The sequence below is a fragment of the Gymnoscopelus microlampas genome (assembly GCF_963454915.1).
Source record: "Gymnoscopelus microlampas genome assembly, chromosome: 20".
In the NCBI taxonomy this organism is placed as follows: Eukaryota; Metazoa; Chordata; class Actinopteri; order Myctophiformes; family Myctophidae; genus Gymnoscopelus; species Gymnoscopelus microlampas.
The window spans coordinates 29,250,087-29,266,370 of record NC_139957.1 but is presented as its reverse complement, the minus strand read 5'-3'; the positions used below and the strand labels follow the sequence as shown (position 1 = coordinate 29,266,370).

The following is a 16,284-nucleotide window of genomic DNA, read 5'->3' as shown; positions in this document are numbered from 1 at the left end:
AGCTGATCAGTTCTATTTGGCAAGTGCCATCCTTGCGCGATGGAGTATAAATAAATTAGCCTTAACATCCAGACAAGAACCTCAAAACTAGAGCTGAAACCTTGGGACTTCCCAACCCATTAACTATGGCTATTAATAACCATCTGCCATGGAATTTGCACTAAATCCATGTCTGCAATACTGGGGAAAGGTGTACTGCACAAAATGTATCATTTAATAATCAAGAAACTGGCTGTCCAATGTCATCTTTGATACAGCAGCTAGGCAGGTGTTGAGGCCAACACTCGATGAGTTCTTCACGTTTGCGTGACTTTTCACAAGAGGAGCATGGGATACACATTGTTGGGCAAGCTACTTTAATAGTCCGACAGTATATCCTTCCTTGTATGACAAATAGTGAGAATAGCCACAATGTCGCACGGTAGTTTGGCGCCAAAACATAAACCAGGCTAAAGGTGAAGCATGATAAAGGTATTGGGAAGTGAATGCAGGTCAGTGGGGGAGAAAAGTGTGATGCACCATAAAAAACATTTGTTAACAAGTGGGTGAACAACACAATAAACTGAAAAGTAAACATGATATTTTTTTCATATGGTTATATGCTATAACAACTAGCCTTCTCTCTACAGTACGATGTCCTCAGATGAGCCCTCCAGTCATCCCAATCCTCAATACATCTGGCTATCTTGCCAGTATTTTTCGCCCCTGTATCTTTCTTTAGTAGCCTACGTCCATGTAGGTAGGTGTGGGACGCCCTTGTGATCGATACCTGTGTGTTGATTCCCACAGCAAAAGTTTGCCGGCTGGGAGCCCCTGGTGCCTATGGCAGTGACCAGCCAGTCAGCCTCATTCTCCTGGCTGCTTAAAATAAGTCAAAAGGGGGTATTGCTTACCAAGGCCTTTCTTGTTTGTTCAACCATATTGCCAAAAGGTTTTAGGCAAAATCACCATCTTCAAAATGGAACATGGTAGGCTAACTGAAACTGAATAGTAATTGATCCTCTCCCTGATGTACAAAGGCCATTGTCCTCCAATAAATAGAGAGAGCTGGGCATGGCCCATGACTTAGGTATTGATGACAAGACTAATATGCAAAGCAAAGGGGGAAAAAACTGTCCTTGGAACTAAAAAAGTCCTTGGAACTCTTGTGGACTTCCCTAAGATATGTGTAATAGGCCTGTCTGATTAATAGTCAACTTCAGGCTGGTTGGTGGTTTACATTGTCTTTGGTTGGACCTAACATAAACACGAAAGACAGTGCTACTCTGCGAGGTGAAATTGTTACAATAATACTTGTCTCTAGCTCTAGTTTTCAGAAATAGGACGTAATGCCATCCACTTAAACCAAAGAACTCAATTATATCAGACAATGAAACTGCAGGGCAGGTTGTGCGCAGCATAGGTCAAAAAAATAAAATAAACAGATGGACCTTACTTGGGTCTGTAACTCTGAGTGTACAAATGGAACCAAATGGACTTGCAAGGCTCTATCCAATTGGTTCCATTTGTACACTCTCAGGGTTAAATGAACACTGAGGACTTTTTACAGTGTAGCTTGGTGTCCCAGTCCCAGGGATAAAACAATCACTGGCTTAAGAAGAGATGTCTAAAATCTAAAATAATGTAACAGTTACTAAAGAAGAGTGCCACACCCGCTCCTCCTGGTGCTGGTGCCTGCGATGTGGGAGGAGGCGTGATTGGAGGACAATCGCCATGGCAACCCGGTGACGTCTTCTCCCTTGCTCTAATTGGAGGAAACCCCGTGGCCCCAGCTGCAGCCTACCGGCCAGTCAAACTACCCCCTCAAGTCCCGCCCCTTTCCCCCGCGCAAAACAACCACTGGTCGATATTTCGAAAAATCTCCGTCGATCAATTTCTATAAGAATCAGCGATTGGACGGCGGGGGCTTGGTCGCGACGCCCCATTTAGCAAGTTCGGCTGGATTTCAAGGCTGCTGCTGTTCTCTGCCTTTCTGACCAATCTCTCAAATCGGATCAATTTTGTGGAGCAAATTTGGATCTCAGTAGGTCAGGATAATTCATTATTATTATTTTAACTTGCACGTTTTCCCCCCTTGAAATGTCGTTACGCTAATGGGTCGGTTTATGGGGGGGTCAACCCTAAGCATGCTTTAATGATTCGTATCAGTAGGGTTAAGAGTTACATTTTATTGAAAGGAGTGGCCCAGCTAGCTACGCTTAGCTAAGCTACCTTCCGAGCAACGTTAGTGTGGGCTGTGTCGGGCTGTCTTCTGTCTGCAGTCGAACGTGCTTCCAATGCGTGAGCTGTGTTTTTAAAAGACACCTATTTTCCAGCTAGACCAACAGATACATGGCGAGGTTCTTCTGAAAATGGCTAACTTGCTAATAGCCCGTATTCCCCGTAAGCGATGCTTGAATCTGTTTCCCATTCGCACACTGTTCTACCATGTTAGAATAGATGGTGCTAAGGATACGTTAGTGATGTCATAGCTAAAAGCATAATTTAAGCGGAAGTGCTTCCGACTTACTTGGAACCTTGCAGTGGTGGAAAGTAACTAAGTACATTTACTCAAGTACTGCACTTAAGTACAATTTTGAGTTTTTTTTTTTTACTTTACTGGAGTATTAATTTTTCAATACTTTCACTTCTACATCTCAGAGGCAAATATTGTACTTTTACTCCACTACAATTATTTGAAAATTTTAGTTACTTTTTATTATTAGATTTTTATCACTAAACATATTTAAACCACTTTCGGCTATTTAAAAATAGCATATACAAGTTCACAATGAGCTTGAAGATCTGCTTTTTTAACTTCTGAAATGGGACACTGCGCACTAAGACTGCTTTTCTTTTGATACTTTAAGTATATTTTGATGGCAATACTTTTGTACTTTAACTCCAGTACATCATGAATACATACAGGACTTTTTACTTGTTAGAGTATTTCTTGCAGTATTGATACTCACTTAAGTAAAGCATATGTGTACTTCCATCACTGGAACCTTTTCACGTTAGCCTGGTGGGGGGGAGGCGTGTTTTCAACTGACTCGACACTTTTCCTTGGAAGTTGAGATGAAAACACGTCATCGGTGTGGATCAATAACCTCGCGTCACTTTCTTAACGCACTTGTCGAGAAATGGTCGGTTGTGTGACATAAAACTCCAGGCTACACTTATTGTAATTTCCCCGCAAGATTTTATTTTAAAATAGCCGATTGTGAGCTTGTAGATCTGCTATTTTCAAATAGCTGATGTATATGTGAAAGTGCACATGTGGCCCATAGTCGCTTCTTTTGGGCTGGTTTTCCGAGACCTGGTTGCTTGTTTCTCTCACAGAATCTGGCAACACTGCACTAGTCCTATTTTTTACGTCACTAACGCATCCTTTCGTATCTTTTTGGTCGCCTCACTGCAACTCAATATAGCTTGTTAGCAGCAGCCCTAGTAGCGTTATATCAGCGTCCTGTACCGAGACAGGGTGCGGGCTTTATTATTCCGATCGTATGATCGCTTTAATCTAATTTAACGCACAAAATAACGTAATATGCGAGGTTAATCGGTGCATTTTCTAAGTGTATGCTTTCTCTTTCCGCAGGTTGTAACGTTATTGTGGCGTGGAAATCAACGTTACCAACGACTGTGTCTGCCCCTTAATTATATTCCGTTCCTTGGCCAGTCTCACATTATTCCCGGGACTTTTCGTCTCTCTTTTCGGGTGAATACTACTACGATCGTAGAGAAAAAAAAAATAAACTATGGATAAAACGGAGCTTATTCAGAAGGCCAAGTTGGCGGAGCAAGCCGAGCGCTACGACGACATGGCAGCGTCGATGAAGGAGGTGACAGAGAAGGGAGGCGAGCTGTCAAACGAGGAGAGGAACCTGCTCTCCGTCGCCTACAAGAACGTGGTGGGAGCGAGGCGGTCGGCCTGGAGGGTCATCTCCAGCATCGGACAGAAGACCGAGGGCAGCGACAAGAAGCTGCAGATGGTCAACGAGTACCGGGAGAAGGTGGAGGCCGAGCTGCGAGACATCTGCAACGACGTATTGGTAAATCACTCAAGATCTAACTATAACGATTGTTTCAAACAGTGGTTCTCAAACTTTTTCATGGCAAGGACCCCCAAATTGACACTTATTAGCCCGCGGGACCCCCATTTGAAAAGATGTGCCAGGGACAAGATAAGAGAAGATTTTTACGACTCTAGCAGTGATTGTCAACCATTTTAATTTCAAGGACCCCCAGTTTGACATGCATTAGGCTACGGACCCCCATTTAATGGCATTTCTATCTCTGGGACCCCAATTTATGTTGTGAAATCAATGTTAATTTAACTCTGAGAGTGTACAGATGCCATTTGGTTCCATTTGTACACTCTCAGAGTGACAGACCCATAAAGGTCCATTTGGTTCCTAACTATCCATCATTTAACTGGGGACCCCGTGGAACTCCCTCAAGGACCCCTGGGGGTCCCCGGACCCCACTTTGAGAACCAATGGTTTAAAACAACGGTTCTCAGACTTTTAATGTCAAAGGTCTCCCCTCAACTCTGACAGTCAGGGTCCCTTTGGTTCCATTTGTATGCTGTCAGAGTTACAGACTTGTAAGGGTACATTTAGACACCTCAAAAGGAACCCTGAAAGCCCCTGGAATCCTGAGAACCACTGGTTTTAAAAAAAAAAGCAGTGTTATTATATGTCCTACCTACCCCGGGATTCGAACCCCTTGGCTATGGGATATGATGCTTGCGGTTATAATGGGCTTCAGGCAGCACTGCATGTAAATCAGTAGGTATACGACCTACCTCTATATTTTCACTGGAACCTCCAGCCATTGCAGATGTGTATTGTATACTATACAATACACATCTGCAATGGCTGGAGGTTCCAGTGAAAATATAGATATATTACTTGACAGATGGATTGCTTGAATCCATCTGTATGGTAGTATACTATACTACCATGCAGATGGATTCAAGTAATATGTTTTGTCCGGTTTGCAGCTTAAATGTATTTCCTAGTGTGCAAAATGAAACCAAAAGGACCTGTTGCAATGTAAAATTGTTGCTTATTCATTGGACCAGTATCTTAGTAAATGCATAGTGTCGAGCCTGGTTGCTAATACTCATCTGTGTTTTATTGTATTATATTTATAGCAATACAGCATTATTGTATTGCAGACAGACCAAGTAGTAGATTGCCATCACGTAGTCATTAGTACTAATTGGCCAGGATTCGTGGTAGAATCAGTGATGCACATAATTGGTCAGTGTTTTCATTACCCCCCCCCCCCCCCCCCACACACACACACACACACACACACACACACACTCCCTGATCCTTGAGGCTTGTAGGGAAGTGCTAGCACGAGACATCAGTTATTCATCCACTGTGCTGCTCCTTTTGGAATGTCGTGTCTCTTTGCCATTTGCTTGAATTTATTGTGAAAGAAAGGGGTCTTTTTCTGTCGGGCCATCTTCTGTCCAGCAATAGCATAGTGACTACTTTCAGTAGTCACTATGCTATTGATGGGAAAGAAGCCACATTTGCTCAACAAAGCAGTTTGATTTGTCTGACCATGTCGTTTTGTCAGGCGTTTGATGAATCATATATAGTATATATCTAGTATGTATATATATTTATATATAAAACATTTGTATTTGTAACTAATTCACACACTTAAGTTCAGTCAAACGGTGACGGTTTAGTCCAGTAATGTGATAAAGGCATTTCCCGTGTTTCCGGCGAGTTCCTCTATTATTCTATAAATGTAGCCTTGTCTCAGGCCTGAGAGGAGAAGGAAGTATTGTGTAGTCCTCAAACCATTCCTTCCCTTTGGGAATCTGTAACTAGAACAATGGCTTGCAACCATGCGAGGGTGTGACATGACAAAAGGTCATAGTGAATATAGCTGCCAGCAAGGTGTGTCTGTCTGGGTGGGGAAGTAAGCAAGCAGTGATACACACACAGGAAATAATTCTGTAGGGGTGTGTGTGTGGCTTGTAATTGCCCTGTTTGATGCTGTCACATCTGGCTCATGGGATTCTAATGTGGTTAGCCAGGTGAGAGAGCTCAGTTAACCACTTTCAACCTGGCGTCCCCATTTTGGCCAAGGTATTATAGGTGAAACTTTTCAAAAATGGTAAATGTACAAGCTTGCAGATTGGCTATTTTCACCGTTTCTTGTACAGTGAAGTGTGTATATAGGGCTTAAGTAGTTAAAAGTGCACACGTGTAAAATACCAGTATTCTCAGTACATGTTCTGTTCACCAAAATGCCAAAGAATCCACTAATAACCATTAACCAGTGAAATATAAGTATTGATTGTGTGCAGCTTTACTTCATATAGATTATGTATAGGTGCACTGAGTACAATGACTGTTCTGTTCCTATGGGGTGACATGTTTTCTCTTGCTAAATAAATCTCAGGCAACAGTAGGGAATAGCACTTTCTGTTGTTTCCCAACCTTAATGGTGGATTACAGGAGAGTTACCTGGTGGAAGCTTGGCTATTCAATTGGGCTGTATTCCCAGAGCTTTTGGTCTCTGTGTGCGGAGGGTGGTGGTCCCAGTTGACCAACCTCCCTTCTGGGTGTGACTGTGAATACATGCCCCTGACTCAGCCTATCTCCACCAGCGAGTGTTGACTTTGCGTCTGTCGTTGCTGGAGGGCATGTGTCAGTCACACCTCATGCCTCAACTTGTCTGCGCAGCTCTGTCCTGCGAGTCGTGCATCTTTTAAATCAGTGGCTGCGTGGAGACGGCTGCTAGCACCCTCTGTTGTGATGGTTTTCCACACTGGAGACACTGAAACTATACACAGTAAAAATGTCTGTGTTCATTTATCCATTTGTAACAAATGGTCCCTTACGGGTCCATTTGGTTCTATTTGTACACTCAAATGAACACTGAGAATTTTACTATGTAGCAGTGTCATACTCCCAGCTGAGCAGAGGTTGGACAGCTGTTAAGCTTCAGAGAGGGAAGCAGCCAGTGGCCAGGCTGATTTTCACTTGGGACGACATGTAGAGCTTCTAGATAAATGGGGTGCGACCTGCACAATTGAATAGATTGCATCTGTTCACACGCTCTTTTGTAACGTCTCCATCAAAGCCGAGTTATACAGCATATTGTTGGAAAATCGCATTTTAATTTTGTTCAAGTAAAACAAAAGAAATTGTTATTCAGAAAAGCATTTTTTTCTGCAATTGTCCAAGTAGGAATGTTGCATTTAAAGTGACACCAAGAAAATTGTATATTAAAAAAACGACCTGATGTTAAAACGGGTGTCTAGATGCACGAAACGTGTTATACACTAATCTAGGCTGGATTGTCATTCCTAAAAATGGATGTAACCTTGGCGCGGCACATTATTTTTCAAGGTCAAACTATCATTTGTGTTGCCATGGAGATGCCCCACATTCATTATATATGGAATATCTTCCCAGATTCTCAGGTCTGATGAGTAATGTAAGATATTCTAGAGAGTAGGCCTGGGCGATATGACTTCAAATCAATGGCTTATATATTATTTCAAACTCTTGTCTCGATTTTGATTATTGAAGGGTTATTACATTTCTTTTGTGAAAATAGCAGATACATGTATACAAGCTCACACATGCCGCATCGCTATCCTTTGTGAGCTTTTAGATTGGCTACTTTCGTTGTATGCCACCATTGTACAACGAAGTATAATACCAGGGTTAAGTGGTTAATCGGAATAATCAATTTAGTTGATTATAAAAAAATCTATTAATTTTCTTTCCGAGATAAGAAATGATAATTATTCTAAAACCTGGAACGCATCTGTGTCACTTAAGATTTCTTTGGCTATTCAAAAATAGCAGATATACAAGCTCATAGCGCGGCACTCGGTGCCGTGCTATGAGCTTGTAGATCTGCTATTTTTGAAAAATCTTGAACAATCATTGTTTAGATTTTTTCAAAAAACTGTTAGGATTTAGAAAACATGTATAAGAATCGCCTCAGGTCTTAATGGGTTAAACTATATTCTGTTAACCAGCGAGATTAAGGTTCTAAATATCAGTTTTGATGTAACTGAATGCTGACTGGCTCCCTACTAGAGAGCCAGGCGGCATTCAATTTATGAGAAGTCCACTGGTATCACCCTACAAACGGTACATTGATTTGACGTGACAATGAGGGGGGTGGGGGTTAAGTCAGACATTAGATCAGTTCTTGCTACATGTGTAAAGCAGTACAGACGGAGGCATTGCCAGTTCAGTTCTTATCCAGCGGCATAGGCTAATTCTGTCTGGTGTGTGTGAGAGTTGGCGGCTGAAATCTGAGCACTGTGTGAATGCATTGTGAGTGAGGCAGCTTCTCTGCAGCCTGTCTGTTGTGCAGCGCATGCAATGGCAGAGGAATGCTTGGCACTTGAGACATGCGCATGCTTCGGCTGAGCTAATCTTTGTGTCAGTAAATGGATGGGGAGTGGCTGCCGGGATTGTGTCTAGGGTTCGGGCATGGTCAGGCTCTTTCCTCCTTGAGTTTGGAATTAAAGAGAGAGGCTTAAAAAAATATTATTCTATTTTCTTTTCTTTTTTGCAACCTTCTATTCATTGGGCCATTAAGTCTGGTGGGAATTAAAGGGAAGGAAAACCCTTTTTACTACAGTCCAACCAATACATTAGGCTTAGAACAATACATTTTTGTATTGGTGGATCATCCGGTAACATAATATAATATGTGTATATATATATTTTTTTACGATACCCATACCAGAAAACGTATGCATTCTGGTTCAAGGACCACTTCACCCATTTTCAACCCATCTTCCAACATAATTGGTACTCCCTAATGTTCATTATAATGTGGTTATGGTACCAGTTTTGTCTACTGGTATGTGTCTCAGTGGAGGTATGTGTCTCAGAGGAGGGCTGTGGAGAGTTCAGAAACTCGCCTACCAATGATACTACAAAATCCCCCCCAAAAAATATTCTCTTGTTTGAATACAATGATTTTTGCTCAGGATTAGATTTGAGGTGTGTTTGGAAGCTGCTTCATCTGGGTTGAAATGGTTAATCTGATCTCTAAATCGGTTAACTTGACCATAAGCCCTGATTTCACTGACACCGATTAGCCATAGTAATCTGCCATGGTGCGAGAAAGAAGCATGGCTAAGCCTTTAAACATCACTCACTGCTGGGCCTTTTGACATATTCTTTGTTTTAATGACATCTTTTTAACAAAAGTAGCCATTCAACTCTTTTTACAGCCTAGATCTTGAAATACACAATTCTACAAATTAATTTCTGAATTTAGGTATTCGATCTCAATTCATTCATGCATGTGCCATGCGGTATGTAGTCCTGCAGTGGAATGGAGTGTATATATATATATATAGTGACATTGATCACACCACTCGTATACTTTGTTGAAAAGGAGTATATGGTTGGTCTTTTGCAGAATGAAAAGTCTTCTTTGTACTTTTGAACCCGTGTTGGTGTATGAGACCACATCACTATGGGGCCTGGGCTCAAGTTCCTCAATGAATAAAGGCAATTCATAACTTGGTTGCTAAAGATGGAACTGCCTTGTGTTTGAACATGAGCCCCGTTTGAATGTTGCATTTGCTGGTATATGTTTTAGGATTAAGTTAAATCACTGAGCTTTATGTTGACCACTGGTCCTTTTCCTTGTTTAATTGCAGTTTCTTTGACCTTACTAGTGAAAGAGTTCCTGGAAAGGAAAGGCAATATCACTACAACTTGGCCAAAATCATCAGTAATAAGACAACAGACTGTGCTATGCAGAAATGACTGAGAGCAGTGGTAGTAGCACTGGCCTGGAATCAGGCACACACAGGAGACCTGGCCTGATTGTGGACAACTTGGAATGACTTGAGTTCGAGTTGACGCAGTGCACACTGTGGCTTCTCCTTAAACGACCACTGGGCAAGCACATGCACTCACTTTCCTCCTGATGGCATGGAATTATACTCATTAATCATTGAGATGTAGGCCCTATACTGTAGCTACAGCATAAAGAATTGAGGGAGGAGTGCTCTCTGGTGGACGGAGGTGAACCGTGATAATTGTGATGCCCACATGTGTGGTTTATCTCCATTTAATGAGCTATAACATGCTGGGAATTTGATGGTCATAATAACTTTGTTGTAACAAGATCCATACAGTGGGTGACTAACTAAACCAATTCTGTGGAAGGTGATGTAACTAAAATGCAGTAGCACTGTTTCAGTTATTGTAACAGTTAATCTTCTGTATTGGGTATTGGCTCTGGCATCCTTGTGTTATTCTCGGGTGAACTGTTGAAATTGTAGATGCCTTGTTGCAGTGAAATATCGGATGCCATGCAAAATGATTGATGGTGTTGGTCTTTTCTGTCCACAGGGCCTGCTGAACCAACATTTAATTCCGAACTCCAAAAACCCAGAGAGCAAAGTCTTCTACCTTAAAATGAAGGGAGATTATTATAGATACCTCGCCGAAGTTGCCTCTGGTGATGACAGGACAGGTAAGTTGACATGTAGATCGCCTTGCATTCACCATCATTCTTCAGTTCTCTACCTTGTTGCCAGTAGAACACCCGGAATCATTTTGTAAATACTTTTCATTATTTAGATGTAGTAAGTTAAATGTAATTTAAATATACAACTTTTACACTGGAATTCCAAGGGATTTTCTTTCTGTAGAGAAGATGACTGATTGTCCTACTCATCTCCTATAGTGTTCACTTAACACTCTGACCGCCCGTAGCCTACGGGCCGATAAATCCAACCGTAAAGCGCCGATCCCGTAGCCTACTGGCTGTGGTGCTTTTTTCCTTTTCTTTTCGAAAAAAAAAACCTTTTTTCAATTTTCGACACGGACCATTTCATTGTAACACCACCGGAAACAGAATTATTAGGGATCAGGTTTTGCCGATCCCGTCGGCCCTCGTTCTAATGACGAAACTGAAACCCCATTTTCTCCTTGTAGCTTTTTTCTCCTCGGTGATCACTGTTTAACATAAACCGTTCTAACTACAACATGGATGCCCCGTTTGACACGTGGTCTTCACTGCTCGAACCAGGCAGATGTCCGCGATGTATACAAACAGTGCACAGCTCAATCTTACGGATTTTAACAAGGTCTATGGCGACGTGAAAAAAACAAAAAACAACAATAAAACGTTGGCACTGGTGAGTACATTATGAGATTAACCTCTGGCGGTCAATGTGTTAAGAGCAGTTGATTATTAACTGATTCATTACACTTTGATAAGATAAAAGCAACTTTGATTTAAAATGTGTTACAATCCCATATTCTCTTTTATTTTAATTGGAGACCCCTTTCCACTGTGTATAAAAAGGTGTGATATTTTATCATATTAAGAGCTGTAAATGAGTTGGGAACGGGTTGTTGCATCACACTTACACGACTGCAGGGCCCCTATCTTATAGAATGGAATGATGGCGAGTGGGTGTCAGCCCACTGTATTTCCAACCTCCCATGGGGACACACATTATGTAACTCACAAGAGTTCCTTTGCCCTGTGTGCCTGTCTGGACTGTTCTATTTTAGTGCTACTTTTAGATGTATCCTCTTTGATCATAGGGAAATCAGTATGCTGCTAACTAGGGCTGCAACTCTCATTTATTTTCTTATAGTTTACTTTTTCTTGATTAAGCGAATAATTGAAAAACTTTTTTTGGGGATTATTTTGTTGATTATTCATTAATATAGCTCTCGCGCTCTCTCTATCTCTCTCCAAATCATTGATAAAATATTTTAATTGTTACAAAAAAGAATGAATATATTCAAAAAAGAATAACTCGATTTGTACGATAACTGTTGCAATTCTATTGGACTTCACTGTCCATTTAGGCTACTGTATTTAAAGAGGCAGCAGCCTGCTCAAACAATGTAAATCGGTTACGATGCAAGTTGGGAAATGCATGCCCCACCCGGTTATGCAATACCTGTTTCACCCGTTGTCAGAGTACTCGCTGTTACAGTTGTACCCAGTGTAACTGCGGACACTGGCATACTCTGGAACGGTGCAAGTTGGGAATGCACCATGCGATGCCACCATGCAAATATTGTACTTGGATTAGCAGCTCTGGACAATCGCAGATGTGACTGACATCACGGCGGGCACTGCGCATTCCCACCGGTCCTTGGCGACATGCATGCTGAGTTTGAAGTCGATCAGCCAGACGGTTCTAGAGTTGCGCGAAGGACAGAAATGCACACTTACACGCATGCAGAAATTGAGAAATGTATAGTTGGATGTACAAATGACATGATATGAATGCAAGTTCTGAGAAACGTCTGTATTGTGTATGTATATATTCAATTGAACATTACCACATTCGCAGGTACTCAAGCCTAGAAATGCCTACTAATGAGTGGCACACAAAATAAATCCCCCTTATGTTTACTAATTGATTGTCCCTCCCCTTGCGTGCATAGCTGAAGTGACTCACGAGCAATTGAAAAGTAAAAAAAAAACTTGAACTTGGGATGGAGACATTCTATGATAACTTATCAATGATGATGAATAAGATTTCATTTCATGTCACACAGCAAATGCACCCTAGTAACTTTCACAAGCAAAAAAATAGAAAATGTATCTATATATATCTTTCAAAATAAGATTATTTTATTAAAATAAACATATTTTTAAGAACTAATAAACGATTTGTTCAACTGTGCAGTCCTACTGCTAACACACAATGTTCATCTGATGTTTAATCTTGGTTTGCTAGGATTGCCTGCCTCTTTCGGGTAATAGATTGCAATATTACATTAGTTCTTTGAGAAGAATAAAATGTTACTGTAGCATGATCTGAGACCATCCACTCCAGTTACTCGGTTATTATGCTTTTATTAATGCCAAGATTCTACATGCATTCAGTTACTAATCATCAATGTCTGCTATGCTTCTTCTGTTTGTCCCTAGCGACCATTGAAAACTCTCAGGAAGCTTACCAGCAGGCATTTGACATCAGCAAGGAAAATATGGACCCCACACATCCCATTCGCCTGGGCCTTGCCCTTAACTTCTCTGTTTTCTTCTACGAGATTCTCAACTCCCCAGACAAAGCATGTGGATTGGCCAAACAGGTTGGCAAGCATTCTTCTTTCTGCCTCACCCATATCTAGGGATGGGACGATATGAAAATTACATGTCACGATTATTTTGGAAAAAATAATTGCGATTGGTGATATTATCACGATAATCAAAGTATGCTTAAAACTCAAAATGGCACTTTTGTTAACCACCTGAATCCCCAGCATCCCTATTCTGGGCTGAACGTTCGCCAAAAAAAACGCGTTATGAGCTTGTAGATCTGACATTTTTGGCGAATCGATTTGTGTGAAATTAGAGCATACCAAATGCGCTCTTTACAGGTCCGTTTTATCAAGTACTGTATAGAGGGTTTAAGTGGTACTGAATTTGCGGCTCAACAAAAGCCAATTCATCCTAGTGTATGACGGAGGGCGATTTCACCATCAATTAAAATCTCTGCGATACGATTATTGTGAGCGGTTTCTTATCACGATAAACGATAATAACGATTATCGTCCCATCCCTACCCATGTCACTGTCTATTCTAAGGGTAGGAGGGGGAAAAAAGAAAAAGGTTTAGTGCATGAATTAAGGAATCTTTAAATGTCTTCTTGTATAAATTAACTTGAACATGAAGCTAAATGGCACATTTCTCCTGACTGAACTCTTAACATATTTACATCAATTGTCATCACACTGGGCACAATTTTTAGAATTACATGTCTCACAAATGTCTCTTTTCTTTACTTTGGACAAGGTTGGCTACTTTCTTTCCCTCCGTAAAGGCTGAGGGAAAGCATTTTATGTGAAAGTACATGGAGAGCATATTTTGAGCACCATGTGATCGTTATGGGTGAAGCGAGTTTTGTTGAGGAAACCTTTGATTATGAAGTGTGCGTTGTCCTCACAGTTAACGCTTTTTTTTTTCTTTCTCCAGGCATTCGACGACGCCATCGCAGAGTTGGACAAGTTAAGCGAGGAGTCCTACAAAGACAGCACTCTCATCATGCAGCTCCTCAGAGACAACCTGACAGTCAGTCAACTCTTGCTGCTCTCATGCACTCACATGATGCATACATGATCATTACAGGGACACTTGTTTACATCTGTTCAGTAACGGTTAACAAACCATTTAAGACCTGAGGTCGATTCTACAAATGCCTTCTAAATCTGTAGTCCTCCTCACACTTTGAAGATTTTTCAAAAATGTTCAAAAATGGCAGATGTACAAGCTCGCGGCACGAAGTGACGTGCTGCGAGCTTGTATATTTGCTATTATTGAATAGCCAATGCAAAAATCTAAAATGACACGAATGCTTTCCCGGATTTACTGGGTTAAGGCCACTGCTTGTTGTAAACAAAACGTTGCAGTCGGGCAGAAACCTGTTATCTCCATATTTTAACAAGTTGGTGTAACGAAGCACATTTGCTGCCTTGGACAAATAACTGATTTTGCGTTTTTTTTTTCTTCCAGTTATGGACATCTGACAATGCTGCCGACGAGGGTGAGGGCGGAGACGCAGGAGAGGCTGGCGAGAATGAGAACTAAAGCCCGATGCCAGGGTCATCTCCAAAAACTACAAATAAAAACAAGAAAAAAACTTTTTACACATCCTTCATTCCTTATTGCTCCACTTAAAAACATTCTAGCAATCAAACCCATTATTGAGAAAAAGAAAATGCTGTGTATGAAATTAAATTAAACTGGTCTTTTCACAATGCAGATTTGGTCGTTTAAAAAAAAAAAGACATTGAAGAAAAGAAACCCGCCATTCCCCTTGATTTGTGTTCTGTCTTGGCCTTCCATATGTGCAGTTTCTGCTGTAGAAAGAGTATTAATAGCTTTACTTTGTATCACGATCCTAGTCCAGATTAGAAGGCGAAGAAGAAAAAAAAGAAAAGAAAATTGGGCCCGTTGAATAACTGGAAACCCAACTCCCATCAAGTTAAAAGTTCAGAGATTTATTATTTTTGTTTTCCGTTTCAATAGGGTGAAATGTTTGTTAGATTTGAGAAATAGTTCCCCCAACCCCCGTCCGTCCCTCCATCCCATTTAGTGTGTCTGTCTCTACACAGTTATGTGGTACGGTTACAGCTGCTGAAGTCCAACTTGAAACAAACATTTTAGTTCCATACTGCAGGGAAAGCCAGTGCACTGGACTAGCTGGCACCAGCTGGCACCACACAGCCAGGTGGTGCCCATTGGTTAAATTCTCACCTTTCCTCCTGGTTGTGATGCCACTCTTTTCACTGAAGCATGCCTGTGTTGGTGGGTGGGTGGGGGTGGGATTGGTGAGGTTTTTGTCAGACAAAATACTGGGACATTTAATAAGATGATTATTCTGTCATGCATGTCGTTTCAAATATTACACTGGAATGGGAACAAAGCGTATAATACACACCTAGTACAAATGTCCGGTTTAGTCCTTTTCAATGCAGGTTTGTACACAACTTAAAGAGGGTGTTTGGTTAGTCCAGTGATTGTCATTAGAGATTTGGACCACTATTGTGTTTTGCCAATCATCGATTGTAGTCCCCAAAAGCCTTGTGGAACTGTTTGATGCCCTATGTATCAGCTATGTAACATGAATAAAACATTTTATAAACCAAGTCATTTTGCCTTTCTGTTGCATTGTGTTGCCATGCAGTTTGTGCAATGCCACCAGTGATGGAAGAAGTATTACATTTTTTTTTTTTACTTGAGTAAAAGTATCAATACACAATTGTAGAAATAGTCTGGTATTCAAAATGTACTTGAGTGAGAGTACAAAAAGTATAGGCATCAAAATATACTTAAAAGTACCAAAAGTATTCATTATGCAAGGTTTTTCAAATGTATAAAAATCCTTTGAAAATGGCTGCTTTGAGCTGCCATTTTTAAATTGCCAAAATAAATTCTATATATAGGTGGTTTTGTAACCAAAATCTAGAAACTAACAATTAACTAAGGTTTTCAAATTGTGTAATAAAAGTACAATATTTGCCTTTGAGATGTAGTGGAGTAAGTAAAATGATTAAAACTAAGTAAAAAATACCTCACAATTGTACTTAGGTACAGTACTTGAATAAATGTACAGTACTTAGTTCCACCACAGAACCCCACAAAGTGAAACAAACTTATGACACTTTAGATTGACACCCATCAAATGACAGTGATTTTCTTCGCAGTCATATAGTTCAGCACTCTTATCCTTTGCCATTCAAAGTAATGGGGACATTGGTCTGCCAAGTTCAATCATTTCATTCATGACTAAGTGTGAT

The 16,284-nt window shown here is 40.8% G+C and overlaps 1 protein-coding gene across 2 annotated transcripts; it reads left to right on the top strand.

Moving 5' to 3' along the window:
* The first annotated feature begins 1,870 nt into the window (after positions 1-1,870).
* LOC311035676 (14-3-3 protein zeta/delta-like) lies at positions 1,871-15,633 on the top strand. 2 transcript variants are annotated; one of them, XM_084044026.1, is made up of 6 exons: positions 1,871-2,027; positions 3,581-4,034; positions 10,359-10,482; positions 12,913-13,076; positions 13,961-14,056; positions 14,498-15,633. In XM_084044026.1, exons 2-6 carry the CDS (start codon positions 3,741-3,743, stop codon positions 14,570-14,572), a joined length of 753 nt encoding a protein of 250 aa, XP_083900152.1. In that variant the 5' UTR covers positions 1,871-2,027; positions 3,581-3,740; the 3' UTR covers positions 14,573-15,633. The 2 variants fall into 2 exon arrangements, with proteins under 2 accessions (XP_083900152.1, XP_083900153.1); XM_084044027.1 differs by having other exon boundaries at positions 1,884-2,023.
* Positions 15,634-16,284: the final 651 nt, after the last annotated feature.